This window comes from Nuphar pumila, chromosome 12 (genome assembly GCF_984573655.1).
Source record: "Nuphar pumila chromosome 12, dmNupPumi1.hap1.1, whole genome shotgun sequence".
Taxonomy (NCBI): Eukaryota; Viridiplantae; Streptophyta; class Magnoliopsida; order Nymphaeales; family Nymphaeaceae; genus Nuphar; species Nuphar pumila.
In genome coordinates, this window is record NC_143260.1 from 223,396 (window position 1) to 239,022 (window position 15,627).

At 34.7% G+C, this 15,627-nt stretch overlaps 1 protein-coding gene across 1 annotated transcript; it reads left to right on the forward strand.

The window, feature by feature from the left end:
* The first annotated feature begins 10,188 nt into the window (after positions 1-10,188).
* Positions 10,189-12,522, forward strand: LOC149819558 (Pentatricopeptide repeat (PPR) superfamily protein). The gene is made up of 2 exons (XM_089983520.1): positions 10,189-12,068; positions 12,173-12,522. Exon 1 carries the CDS (start codon positions 10,207-10,209, stop codon positions 12,037-12,039), a length of 1,833 nt encoding a protein of 610 aa, XP_089839646.1. The 5' UTR covers positions 10,189-10,206; the 3' UTR covers positions 12,040-12,068; positions 12,173-12,522.
* The last annotated feature ends 3,105 nt before the right edge of the window (positions 12,523-15,627 follow it).

Consider the following 15,627-nt stretch of genomic DNA (forward strand, 5'->3'; position numbering starts at 1 on the left):
GTTTTGAGATGCTGAAGCAATAACCTGACTAAACGTGATTTCCCATGATTCACTTTTGACCTTAAGATGCCTGTGTGGATGCGCGTGAAAGAAAGCTTGAGATGAGGTCGATCATGAGCGTGCTGCTTTGTCATGGTGCCCTTTTTGTGTTTAGGTCTTTCGCCTAGCGCTCAATTTGTGACAAATTTCACCATTTTTTCATTCACTTTAACTCTTAGCTTTAGTATGTTTACGGACGTTAGCAGATTGATTCGATTCCAATATCTGACCTAACATGAATCTGTTTAGTTGGATTTGGTAAATCAGATTTTGCCTAATTAATGATCGGATTGTAATTCTTTGTTCAGTCTTGCATCCAAATCTGAATCTTAAGCTGAATTTGACCGATAATCAATCTGGTTACATATAAAAATATCTGATTAGCTGGCTGGATCCAGATTCAGTTTACTTTTCTCTATTTGAATTAGAATCAGGTGACATGATATCCGATTAGGTTGGATTCAATGATATCCACATCTGTATTGAAATCCTAGCTAAAGCAGGAGATCGTTCAGGGGAGGGGTCCTAAACCTTGTCAAGCAGTAGGTTCAACATCGGTAAAAAGGAGAGGGAGGGTTTTGGAGGAACAAGCTAAAGTGAATTCATGATCAGCATGAAATGCTCAATACAATGGTATGCTTTGTGGTAAGAGGTAAAGGTGGGCCTTAATTAGGGAAGAGAAAGTGAAAAGTGAGGTATTTTAAAATTTATAGGAAGCAAGAAGCCATAAATCAACTTTAAAGCGATATGTGAATCAAATAAGTGAATAAAAAGTAAAATAAAAACAACTATTTTTAATTTTCATGATTTTTAAGTCTACAAATTAATTTTTTGTTAAAATTTAAAAATGATGGTTACCAATTTAACAAACAGAAAATCGGGGTACTGTACGCTAAAAATGATGTGTTTTTCAAAATACTCTACAATTTTTAAAATCTGCCCGATATCCAAATTCATAAATTTTTGGCTATAAAATAACCTTTTTATCCTTTGCACAAAAGAAATTTTCTCTACATATGCGAACTTCCTCCCAAATATATAAGTATATGATTTTTTTCTAATTGTAAGAATTTCCTCCTAAATATGTGCATTTCCTCTCAAATATGTGAATTTCTTTCCAAACAGATGGTTTTTCTCCTAAATATGTGTTTTTCCTTCAAAATATGTGAATTTTCTCCTAAAGGTTTTAGCGGCACTTTTGAATGGGGTGTCGAGGGATTAGATTTACCAGGACCCGATCTGTACCAAACCTTGGTTCAGGTATGGTGATAAATAAGAAGACCCGGGTCCAAACCCAAAGGTCTAATTAATACATAGAGTCGGGTATAGTTTGTGAAATTTTATACCATACCCGAGCCTGACCCAAGTTTTGATTAAGACCTGCAATTTTTCAATGTAAAAATGATAAAAATATATATTATTTTACTGGGTATAGCTCGGATCTGGTTCATGTAGTTCTTATCGGGTCTGGGTATGTTTCTTTTAAGGTGGGTTCGATTAGACCTAGGTTCGGACCCGATACCATACCTGAAAATTGGGGCCATGTCTCGTTCCACTTGGGTCCGAACCAAACCCTGCCCATTGACACCCCTACTTTTGAAGCATCGCTAAAGGATTTAGTGGTGCTTTTGAAGTGCTGCTAAAAGTTTTTGCCTTTAGCAACACTTTTGCAAATACCAGGCACGAGGCCCTTTGCCTGACATTCGCAAATACAATATGACATTTGTAACCATGAGTTTCAAAGGTCTCCAAAATATATTAACTTTTTTTACTAAAATCACGTAAGGGGCACAAGCCTGAGGACATTCGCAAATGTGAGAGAGCATTCATATGCGAAGGTTAGGACATCTGCAAATGTGTGAGTACTTAGTTAAAAAAAGGTGTGTACATTTTGAGGACTTTTGCAACTCTTGTTTGTGAATGTCCCCAAAGTATGCAAGCCTCCTTTTAATAAAATCGAAGAGGGGCACAGGTAGGAGGACATTCTCAAATGTGAGAAAAAACACATATTTAGGAGAAAATTTTCATTCTTGAGAGGAAATTTGCATATTTAGATATTTGAGAGGAAGTTTGCATATTTGAAGGAAGTTTGCATATTTGAAGGAAATTTGCTTGTGCAAAGGATAAAAAGGTTCTTTTACAACCAAAAATTTGTGAATTTGAACATTAAGCGAATTCAAAAATTGGTCATTTTGAGAAACATATCATCTTTTGTCGTGCAATACATTCATTTTTCATTTAAAGAAAGCACATGGAAAGTGAGTGGCGAGCGTGACAGGAACCACAAAAAATATGAAAACAAGTGTGATAGAACATATAAGAACCATGGGTGAAGTGTGTGGCAAGCATAGGAGAAGCGTAAGAAAATAAAAAATTTCATCAAGTTTCGGACATGAGGAGTATCACGCTTTTGAAGCAGTTTGGAGAGCGCACTTTCCACATATCTAATAAGCTTTCGATAACTCTAGTTTAATCAGATGATTAGACGGTAAACAAAAAAAACTACATATATGATCTATATGATGTATTTAGTAACAAATGGGTTCTATGTCATGTGATTGAAATTTCTAAGGATTTTTAAGGGCCTAAAACATTAATGGTCCACTCTCTCTCTCCCAAAATCTTGATTTTATTTCAAAACGGACACTATTCAATGTGTGATCCTTAGCAAACATAGTAAACGAGCTATGTTGAACACATCTATTAGGTCAAATTGTCAAAGATTTGGTCAAGATGAGTGCACACTTTAACCGGTGCATGTTTACCAATCAACACACACACACACACACACACACACACACACACATATATATATATATATATATCATCACTAAAATATGAGAACTAGATTGTGAACCAAGATTTTCATAGTTTGTTTTTCTGTCTTTTTTCCTTGAATCTAACTGTAAGGATGTGATCTACATGCTTGGTTTTAGAAGGATTGAATCTTGAATCATTTGATAGTGATGCATAAGCAAAAAATTTCAAGGCTTGAAAATCAATGACACAAATTTTTTATAAATATTCAAACATTTAAACATCATGTTTTTTTGGCAAAAAATACATGATCTAATAGTTGCTTCCTTGAAACCAGCAAAATTGATCCATAAGGCTTGTTGGATCATTTTTTTTAGGTTATGGATCCTAAAATCACAATAGAAATTGAATTGAATCAATCAAATATCATAATTTAATTATTGAATATATTAATTCAATTAAAAACTAAAAAACAAATATAAATTTAAAAATTATTTTAAATTCATATTTATCATTTAAGTGTTGAACCATGCTCATAATTACAATTCAAATCTAAACTCATAATTCAAATTTTGTTTAAAATTTAAAATTCATAGTGTAAAATTCATTTGAAATCCAAACTCACAATTAAAATTTAAATCCAAACTTATAATATCAATGCAAACTCAAGTTTAAACTCAAATTCTTAATTTAAAAGCTAAATGAAAATTCAAATTTAAAGTCACAATTCAATTTTAAATGCAAATTTAAAATTCAAATCCAAACTTACAATTCAAATTTATATTAAAATTATAATCTAAGCAAAAAAATTAATTTGAAATTCAAACTTAGTTTTAAAATTTAATGAAATATATCTATATTCAAATTAGTTATTCTAAAAATATGTTTCACACATATTTGACAAATTAATTAAAGAATTATAATATTCAAAATAGTTATCTTACATACATGCTTCACACACACATATAATATTTTAAAGATTGAATTGCAAGAATCAAAACAAATATATATATATATGACAATTTAATCAATGATTGAATGTAACAATGAAATTAATTGCAAACATCTTACAAACATATTGCACATAATAACAAATAAAGAAAGTACATGTCCACAAGCATTGGACATTGTTGGTTGTTGTGACATCTTCCTCAGAGCATGCACTTGCTCCTCTAAAGGATGATCTTTCACCTCCTTAGACTCCTGAGGATCCTTCTTTGGTTTCTCTACATCAGCTCCTTGAGGATCCTTCTGTGCACCATCCATCCTAGCCTCCTCATTTTGCTAAAGATCCTCATCTGCAAAAGGACTCTCACTCTCCTCCTTTGGGTGAGAACCATCAACATAAATCTCCACCTCAACCTTGGCATCCTCTCCTTGTTGAGGTATCTCCTCCGCCCTTCCCACACTCACAGTGTCCAAACTCTCCTCCTTAGATTCCTAAGGATCCTTCTTTGGTCTCTCTATATCAGCCCCTTGAGGATCCTCAGGCGCATTGTCCATCCTAGCCTCCTCATTTTGCTAAAGATTCTCATCTGCAAAAGGACCCTCACTCTCCTCCTTTGCGTGAGAACCATCAACATAAATCTCCACCTCAACCTTGGTATCCTCTCCTTGTTGAGGTATCTCCTTCGCCCTTTCGATGCTCACAGTGTCCAAACTCTCCCTCTCTATCTCACCACTGCCACTGTAAATGGCCACATCTTTTGCTTCCTCTAATCGGGTATTGATGTTAGAAACAACCTAAGACTCAGTTGATAGCTCCTTCAACTTCTTCACCACTAACTGCACACATGAATCTCCCTTCTTAAATGCTTCTGTGATGTGAGACATGATTTTGGTCACGTGCTTCTCAATATTTTTTTTTGCTTCAACAGTTGTTTTTGCTGCCACTGAAGGTGTTGGTTGCATCTTATTTAAGCACAATTTTTTGGGCTTCCACTTATTGATGTTGCATTTATTGTGGTATATGTTGGATACTGATACAAGTTGTCACAGAGTAGGTTCTCTTTCTATTCACATGACACTCCTCTTCCATAGTAGGACTAATCAACCAACAAGTTATATATATGTTCATATGTTAGCTATATTCTATTAGTAGGAGTTGATGCATGTATTGTTGCCTCCATGATAGTCTCTTAAATCATCATTTTATAATAAATAAATGAATAATTTATTACAAAAACAAAATGAAGAAACTAGTGATCAAATACCCAGCTTGTACATGGCATGGACAGGATTGTGGTTGGACTGGTAACAAACCAAGTCACTTGTATCTCAGTCAAGTAAATAACTTATTAATCTTGTCTTGACTGAGTGGCTTAAAATGGAAAGACATGGAGATCTGTATAATTTTTTATGGCTATATTTGGCCTGGAGACAGGCATGGGAGGAGAGGAACTGAAGATCAAGCCGTGAATCCTATCAATTCTCATCACCACTTCATCATTCAAACCATAGTAATCCATTGTTGCATACACTCTATCTGTTACACAGAACATCGATTGCCTGAGATGTTTTGTTCGATTAAGTAGTGTGAAATCATTGGATAGTTGGCTCCAAGAAGTTCAGAATGATGAAGTCAATGGCATCGATATGTCAATGGAAAACTAATGATCATAATTTCAGGTGTGCTCAAGAAGTTTCCGCTGAATCAAGGAGGGTTGAGACCCTGGTAAAGTTTCTGAAGATCAAGAAGAGAGCCAGATGGTTGGTCAGATATAGGGAAAAGTTGTGTTAAAAACAAGCCTCTGGTCGTGTCTCTAAAATCACCACAAAAAAAATAATAAATTGAGCCCTCATCATCTGTGTTATAGTACCTTACCTCATCAGTGTCTACAGATGTCGCCCTCACTACATCATGCATCCATTGCATTTAGTTTATGCCCAACACTTATTCCATTCGTCATTTTCCTGTGCTTTTTGCATCTTTTCGTTTTTATTTCATTAACACTTTTGCACATTACTCCACCATCTGAGGCCATTCAATGGAGTATTACTACCTGTCATATGTTTTGCAGCAAAATCGTCAGGTATATGACAAACATGTCACGGATGAATGTTGTCTAAACTTCTTGCTATCCACTATTTTGATAACCTCATGGTTTTAAGGATCCACTGTGTTAATGATTTACTGTTGTATCTATGTTTCAGATTTAACATCATAGTAAAATCATGATAAGGTTGTTCATGATATTATCTGTTATGTGTTAGCAACCTCACTAATCACCTCCCTGCATTGATCAACCATTGCATTTTTAATATACCTATTCATTCAACACTTGTGTTTAGTAGTATGTGCACATTCTGTATCTTTGAACATTTTATTGCACACAACATTCTACTTACACTCACCATTGCATCTCCACTCATTAACACTGCACCCTATGCTACCACTGTCATCCATACTTATTTCACTGTATCTCACAATACTCACCATCTAACACCCACCAGGCATATGCTTCACCCGTTGGTTCCACAACACCTTATTTTATGATATATCCCTCATATGCTGCCCATTTCCCCCACCTACATTTTATATTTTCTATGCTTTGATTCATTCAAAATGCTATTTACTTTATGCATTTTCATTTTAGCCATTTAGAGTTAGGATTTGAACTTCAATAAATCAATTTCTATATTCTATGGGCAAAATCAATTTCAATGTATGCCTCAATGCTTTTAATTTCATTTTATATACTTTCTTTTATATTTTTATATCACTTTATTATCATCAATGATCTAGAATGATAGATCTTACGTTTTGATCATTGGATCAATCCATTTTGAGATTTTATTCCATTCAATGATGTTTAGATGATATTTTTAATTTTGGTCCATTTTTGCCTTCATCATTTCACATATAATTAAGTTTTATTTTGATCTGCGTTTTTTACCACTTCATCATAAATATGCTTTCGGGATCCACACCAAAAATCAGATCATTATGATGTGTTTTGATGCCTCAAAAGAATTGAGATTTAGACCCTGTTGTTTAGCCTCGTTCGGATTTTCTCTGAAATTAGACCAACTTGTTTGAGTGATTTATCCCTAACTAGAGATGATCTTTCAAATACGTAAAAAGGAAAATCTCCATCATTAAGTATAGTTTCTTAATGTAAATTTTCATCAATTTTTATGGTATTGTGATATTTGTTTTTGGCCAAAAACCGCAACTATGTATTATTGTGTCACTTTTAGGGTCTAATTTTTAACCCATTTTGTTTCAATGATATCTCTCTAATGGGAGATCATTTTTCAGATCTGTAAAAAGGATCATCTCCATCTGTATGTCTAGTTTTGTCATGTAAATAGTTATCCATTTCTATAAAATATTTTTATTTATTTTACATTTTAAGTCAAAATCTTGCCTGTTTGCAATTACAAGCATTATTTTGACTTAAAACCAACTTGTTGCATTCATATCTCCCTAATGAAAGATCATTTTTTAGATCTGTAAAAAGGAGTTTTTTTTTATAATGTTTAGTTTATGCATATCAAATTTTATAATTTTTTATTAACTTTTCATTTGTCATTCGGATCAAAAATAAAAAACCTGTTGAAATTTCTTTCACAGGCTTTTACAGATTTTTGATCAACTTGATTAGATGAGATCTCCCTTATGGAAGATCATTTTTTAAATCTGTAAATTGAATATTTCTCCTTTATATGTATAATTTATCTCTCCAAATTTTAAAAAAAAATTAAAAAGTTTTCATATTCGATTCTGATCAAAAGTCAAAACACTATCATTTTTCCCTTTTAAGCATTTCTCAAGCTTCATTTCAACTTGTTTTGATATGTCCCCTTTAATAAAAAATTATTTTCAAAATCCATAAAAAGAGTTTTTTTTCATTTTAGTTTTAGTTTATCCACATAAATTTCATATTTTTTTGACATGTTTACGGATTTTTTTTATTTTTGGGGGCATAAATAGGCAAATCTTGGATTTTTCTTCAATTTTTCAATAATTGAAGAAAATTCATAAATGCCTACATTTCTTTCTAACATGTTTGTTCATTTTATAGAATTTTCTTTTCTTTTCTTTTCAATTAATGTAATTCATTCAAGTGTTGTAATAATGCATTAATGAGAAAATTTACTTTATGCTTAGTTTAAAATGAATGAGGATCTTAGTTTAATTTTCTTCATTTTAGTTTGTTGCATATTTTTTTTTCTTAAAAACACTATGGAAATACGAATGTCACATGTACCATTTAATAAAGGATAAATAATGTTAAGTAAAGTTCGCATTCACGGCCATAGTCGGGATATGAATAATACTTAAAAATTTTATTCCTTGATAAAATACAATTCATTTTAAAAGATCATCATATTTCAAAATACATTTTCTTCCTCTATTAGAATCTAAAATAAATATTAAATCAAAGTATATTCGTGGCCATAGTCATAAATATACGAAAATTTAATCTTGTTTTAATTCTATAAATGCACAAAAATTGATTTTATTTTTTATTGAAATTTAGATAAAGATTAAAATTAGAATATGTTTGTGACCATAGTCATGAATATATTAAAGTTTTAATCTTATTTTAATTCTATTAAAGAATGAAGTTTGATTTTAATTTCAATTTCAAATGAATTCTTTTAAATACATTCATCATTTAAGATAGAATTGCGTCATTTTTTTAATTATTTTAAGTTATTTTCAAATTCTAAGTGATTTTCGAAATTATTTTCAAAAATAATTTTCATTTAAAATTTTAAAGTCATCTTTTATTTCCATTTTCATAAATTCAAATCTATTTTTCAATTCTTATTTTCTATTTTATTCAATTTCAAATCCTATTTCAAATATTCATCTTTAATTTCCAATTTTTTATTTTTATTTCTAATATTCTATTTTTCAAATCCCAAATTTCGAATTTCAATTTCAATTTTCTATTTTCTTTCAAATTTTCAATTCTAAATTTCGAATTCCATTTTCAAATTCAATTTCAATCTTCTATTTTCAAATCCTAAAATTCGAATTTCATTTTCAAATTCAAATGTCAATTTCAAAATTTTCTATTTTTCAAATTTCAATTCTTAATTTCATTTCAATTCTCGAGTTTTATGTCAAATTAAAATTCAAAATTCATTTTGAATTTCCAATTCTAAATTCCAATTTTTCAATTTCAATTTCTTATTCTCGACTTAATTTTCAAATTCAATTACATTTTTAATTTCAGATTTCAACTCTTCGATTTTAAATTCAAAGTTCAATTTTAGACTTCAAATCTAATTCTGATCTTTAATTTCAATTCTAAGAAAGCAATTTCAAAATTCCAAGTTTGATTTTGAATTCAATTCTAAATTCAAAAATCAACTCCAAATTTGATTTTCCATCAATTCATATTTCAAATTTCTTAACTTTGAATTCAATTTCAAAACCTTCAATTTCAAACTTTTAAATTTATTTCAAATTTCAATTTCTCAAGGCAAAATCGATTTCTGAACTTCAAAGTCATTTCTAAAAGGATATTTTCAAATCCATTTCAAAATCTCTTGAAAAAGTTTTCATCTTCAAAGCATTTCTAAAGGCATATATATTTTCAAGTTCAAAATCATAGCACAAGCATGATTCTATGTACATTTAGGACTTAGAATGATTTTTTAGACAAATTTAGGCAAGTCAAAGGCATAAATTTGATCCTTGGTTCAATTATCCCTGGTAAAGGCGCCAGGAACGGTTGAACCTCGTACCAATGAGCGAATCTCGTCTCCGCATTTTCTCGTAAATTTCAAAAGGGAGACAAGTAATTTCAAAATATCTTTATAAAAGGTCAAGTGAGACCTTGCGAGAGTTTTTTTCTTTCTTCCCCTAAAAATGAATAAAAGGAAAAAAATTTGCGTGATCACAGGATGTTATCTCCACTTTCAACACCATTCTTATATCTGAAAACAGTGTTCTGAAACACCTGCAGGGTAAGTAGTATTAAGTACATCCTGTTAAATATAATCTCCACTCCAGGGTGTCAATGGATTGAGTTTGGTTCAAAGTCAGGTAAAACCATACTCATACCCAAATTCTGTAAAGATTACATGAACCATACCTACTAAAATAATATTTTTTATCATATTTACATTGAAAATTGCAGATCTTAATTCGAACTTGGGTCAAGCCCAAATTTGGTATAAAATTTTACAAACCATACCCGGCTCCATATATCAATCGGACTTTTCTGGTCCGCCTTCTTATTTATCACCAAACCTTAACCCTATAGGGTTTGGTACGGTCAGATCCGGGTCAAACCCGACCCATTGACATCATCCCTTTCCTCTCATCTCGGGTTCCCAAACGGAGTATAAAAGAACTTTTTTTTTTCCTCTCCTCCCATCGCAGGATGCATGAGTGTGTGGGGAGCAGACTGAAAAAAGTAGCAAATGAAAATTTCCTGGAAGGCCATTATGCTTTTTAATCCCTGCCGGAGCATCTGTTTCTCAATCCACCGCTTCCCATCTGCTTTGGTCTCTCCGTTCGTTTCTTCTTCACCACAGAAGGAGGAGATACGACGGCGTCGACAACGACAACAACAGCAACGGGGACAACGGGATGATGACATCCTTACCTCCATCACAGCTCTCCTTCACAACAAGAATCCCCACACCTTCCATGCCTCATCATCTATAAAGAAGCTCCTTCTTTGCCTCACGCCCGATCACATAATCCAGCTCATTCACACCAAAGCTCCATTCATTCACCCCGGTTATCTCTTGTCCTTCTTCAAATGGCTGGGCCAGGAGAAATGCTTCAGGCATACCCTTCAGTCCTATTGCTCCATGGTCCACTTCCTCTGCCTACACAGAATGGACCAAGAAGCTCTCTCTCTCCTTGGGTTCGCCGTCTCCCGCAAGGGCAAGGACTCTGCTTCCTCCGTCTTCAAGGCCGTCATGGATACACGCCTTCCAGGCATGCCACCGCATCCTGCGATCTTCAACATTTTGATGGATGTTTACATAGATATGGGTTTTTTTCCTGATTCGATTCAGTGCATGAGATCGATGAAAATGTACGGGTTTCCGCTTCCTCTCCAGCCCTGCAATCGTCTCCTCAAACTTATCGTCGAGTCTAACTCTCCCACTGCTTCCTGGGCCTTTTACTCGGAGATGCTGGATAGCGGCTTTCCCCCTACTATAAATACCTTTAACGTGTTGATGCATTCTCTGTGCAAGGCGGGTAGCATCAAAGAGGCACGGGCCATGCTTGAGGAGGTCCGGCGCCGAGGGCTTATCCCAACGGTGGTCTCCTTCAACACTCTGATCAATGGCTGCTGCAAGAAGGGTGATTTGCAGGCAGGTTTTGAGCTGATGAGTGCCATGTTGGAGGTTAGGATTTGTCCTGATGTTGTCACCTACAGCGTCCTAATCAACGGCCTCTGTAAGCAAAGTCGGTTGGAGGAAGCTCATAAATTGTTCCTTGATATGGTTGCAAGGGGGTTGGTCCTGAATCATATTGCTTTCACTACCTTGATTGATGGATATTGCAAAGAAGGGAAGATTCGAGTGGCTATGGAGATCTTCCAGGAAATGTTACTCATGGGAATAAAACCAGATACCGTAACATATAATTCGCTCATCTATGGACTGTGTTTGGTCGGTGAACTGATAGAGGCAAGGCTCCTGGTGGACCAAATTCGTGTGAAGGGATTGAAGCCTGATAAGATAACATATACAACTCTGATCGATGGTTGCTGTAAACAAGGAAATTTGCACCAAGCAATTGAAGTTAAGAAGGAAATGACACGGGAAGGGATTGAATTGGATAACGTGGCTTATACGACTCTTATTTGTGGGCTTAGTAGGCAAGGGTGGATGTCTGATGCTCGATCGGTTTTGGCTGATATGCTAAGGTCTGGACGGACTCCAGATGAAGCAACTTATACAATGGTTATTGACGGCTATTGTAAAAAGGGTGACGTGAAGGCAGGTTTCAAGCTGCTGAAAGAGATGCAGAACGAAGGGCTTGTGCCAGGTGTTGTGACGTATAATGTCCTTATGAATGGACTTTGCAAGCAGGGACAGATGGAAAATGCAAACATGCTGCTGAATGCTATGCTTAACTTGGGTGTTGTACCGGATGACGTAACATACAACATTCTTTTGGAAGGGCACTGCAAGAATGGACGGTCGCATGATTTTATGAAACTCCGTTGCGAAAAGGGATTGGTTTCGGATTATGCTGCTTATATGTCTCTGATCAGTGAATATGTTAATCAATCTAGAAACCAGAAAGCTAGATGACAGTCATTGTAGCCAAACAGAAATTTCAGGTTGCTTTTCTCTTTTACAATTCATGCATGATGCTCCTTCTCCTGATTGTATATATAGTTTCTGACAACATTTGTTTCTTTATATGATGCATCACAATTTACAGAATGGAATTTCATGGCGATGGTCGAAGGTGTTAGCAGTTTTTGTAGTGGAGTTGCTTGTCGCTAATTATGCATCCTTTTCCAAATGCTGATCTTTGACCTGGGGTAAGTAATTTTTGTGCCCTTTTCAGAACATGATTTGTAGGCTTTGCATTATTCATTCATGTGAAATTTGTTTTAGCCCTCCAGCCATGCATCTTATAATTTTGTATACCAGCACCTGTGGTACCATGATATGACTCTTTGCGATGCATCGTTTGGAGTCTAGGTCAAGTTTCAAAACATTAGGACTTATTGCATCATAAGAAAAAAAAAGTATAGTTTGGATTGTCTCCAACAACATACCACCAATAGTAGAATATGAAGACTAAAATAGAACAATATGACTTCTACTCATCATTGCAAAGACATACAACCCTTGGATCTCCTTGAGACAATGATATCTTTAAGCTTCATATTTTACGTTGATTTTGTTAAGGCAGCAATTTTCTCATGTGTTGATGCGGGCGTTTTGGTTATTTTTACCGGATAGGATGGCTACTTTGAATTATTGTAGCATTTTGATGTTTTATTTATTGTCATTTTGAAAGGATTTAGTTGGAAGTACGAGCTCCTATCCGTTATTCTCAACCTGTTTTGACCACCCTTTAGTTCCACCAGCCTGTTGGGGATTTCTTCTGTTGGAATATGAGTTCTAATGGTATGATTTGTGAGAATTCCGCTTTGGGTTGTGCCTCATTAAGGATACTAAGCTTCTGAGACTCTGCCCGTAGCTGGTGGATGTTGAATACTTTCCATACTTGGTGATCACGACCCTCCCAAAGCCCCTGATTATATAGGGTGAAGTTTGAATTTATTATCTTTAGGATGTTATTTCATTCTTCTTCTTCTTCTTCTGTTTTTTCCCATCTTTTCCTTTTTCTTTCTTTCTTCTTTTTTTCTTTTTTCCCCTTCTTTTTCTTTTCTTTTTGTTTCTTTTCTTTCTTTCTTCTTCTTTTCTATCTTTCTTCTTCCTTTTTTTTTCTGTAGTTGTGTTGTGTCTGATGAATGCCATGCATATATGTGTATGTGTGCTTTATGATGAGTGCATATGATGTGTATGTAGGTGAACATGCTGTGTGTGTATATGTGCTTTGTTTGTTAGCATTGTCTGTGCATTTGTATGTGGATGAGTGACTGTGTGTGTATTACCGTAGTGTATATATAAATGTAGTTGAGTCTGTGTGTTGTTGTATATATATGTGTGTGTAGGTGAACATACAGTGTTTATGCCTGTGAGTGGCAGGCTGTGTGTATTGTGTAATTGTATTTTTTATATGTAATTATGTGTGGTGTGTATAGGTGAACATACATTGTCTTCCCTCCTACTTCCTTTTCTTCTCCTTCTTCTTCCCCCTTCTTCCCTCCTCGTTTTTCTTCTTCCCCTGTTCCTCTTGAACAATCAGGCCTGTTAATCAGAAATTACTTTGTTCTTATTAATTAATTAATTAATTATATATTGATTTAGTAATTCATTGATTTGTTGCTTTTTTGTGAAGCTTACGCCTTACGCCTCGCTTCATGAGCGGGTCTTATGCCTCACTACGCCTTAACACTATTCACAACATTGTATGAGAGTGAATGTTAGGTCTTGGTATGCTGCCCCTACAGAAACACCTAGCCCTCACGTGCTCCTTTCCTTGTCTCAGTCTCTCTTTCTTCTTCCCTCGTCATTGACTCTCTCCCCCTCTCCAAACAGTGCTTATCCTCCCTTTTCCTCTCCACTGCCACAGGAGTCCCAACTGTGTCATTTCTGCAAATGCCCTCTAACCAGACACATACAACACATTTCTAATGGTAGTCTGCAAACGTGCATATAACACCACGAAGAGTCAATAATATTCAATCAATTCAAACATCTCGCATGAGATCTGTAGATTCCAAAAGTTTAAAAACGTGTATTTGGTTAATCTAAAGCCACAACTTTCAAAAGGGCAGACTAACCTATATAAAGGCAAAAAGTGTTTGTTTGCTTCCATTGAAACTATATCCCTATAATAAATAAGAAGAAAAGAGATTCACTTACACTAGTGGAACCTCTAATTGACAGAAAAGTTCAGAGAAAAAAAAACTTCAAAATTTGGTGACTCAGCCCAATCACAATAATCATGCATCCTAAGCTTTTGCATGAACAAGTAAAAGCATACAAGATTATAGATAGCATCATGGTCAATAACACAAGTATAAATATTATTGATTATTGACCATGGGTGTTTGGTATTTCCTAACCAGGAAGGAGGCAAGGAGGTGGTACTGAATGGGCCCATAATCAGAGATGCATACAACTATTTTTAGTCACACAACAACAAAGAACCCTGTTTACTGCCATAGATGATTGACATCACTGGTGCTAGCATATATTCCTAGTCAGCATGGAGGCGATTTCACCAAACTCCAGTCACTTTAACAGTGTTGTCCACTCATAGTTAGAGGTCGTTTGTTTCACCCAATTTACACATGAAAATGGGGCTTTACATATGAAACCCTCCATTTACGTATGCAGGTGAAACAAACATGCCAACTCCATTTTCCTGTTGGACCCACAGTCATCATGAGTTGCTTTCCACGTTGACCATGCATTTACTATGTACATCCATACACACCAACCCCCTGTGAATGGATTTACGTATGCATTTTTTAACAGATGGAATGACCTTTTCATCATGGGCTGCCTTTCCCATGGAGTCTTTTCTGATTGGTGGAATGAAACAAATGCCCCTTTAGAGAATAGGTGCATTGGAAAGTGGTATGCTGATTGAGGTCTCAACCAACCCAGCAGAGCTAATATCCAGAATGTTATATATCGATAAGCGGAGATCTCTGGCATTTAAACACTGGTGGTTTGGTTTGCTATTATATTGCATGAACAACAATTACCGGCTCACTTCTGGCTCTTAGTTTTGAGCTCAGATTAGCCCTCAACTTTTTTAGAGATCTCTATATGTTGTGTTTTGTGCTACTGATAATCTCAGTAGTAATTGTTGACATTCTCATGATCATAATCAGTAGAACAATTTAACATTTTTTCCAATAAAACTTAAAGTTTTTAAAGTGTGTATGCAAGGTGATAAAAAACTCATAGGGTGCTGGTTCTGACCATGTTATAAATTGCTTGATACATCTTTCTAAAAAAATTGCTTGGTGCATCGATGTGCTTGACACCTAATTGAAACACCATTTTGGTCTATAAACTCAGTTTAATTATGATCTTCTGGATAGATGTCAAACACCTGAGCACAAGGTTGTCTGTATTGTGTCGTATCTTACGGTACGATACGATACGGTACACACTTGTATCGCGATACAATGTATCGTGTTGTATCGTACAATACACCTTTGGCGCACTTTAAAAAGGCCATTTTTTTTATTTTGGGTTTTAAATACCTTTTGAGGACCAACTTCTTCATTTGTCTAGAGG

Coding starts and splice junctions, on each gene's coding strand:
- LOC149819558 (XM_089983520.1), top strand. CDS start 10,207: ATGCTTTTTAATCCCTGCCGGAGCATCTGTTTCTCAATCCACCGCTTC.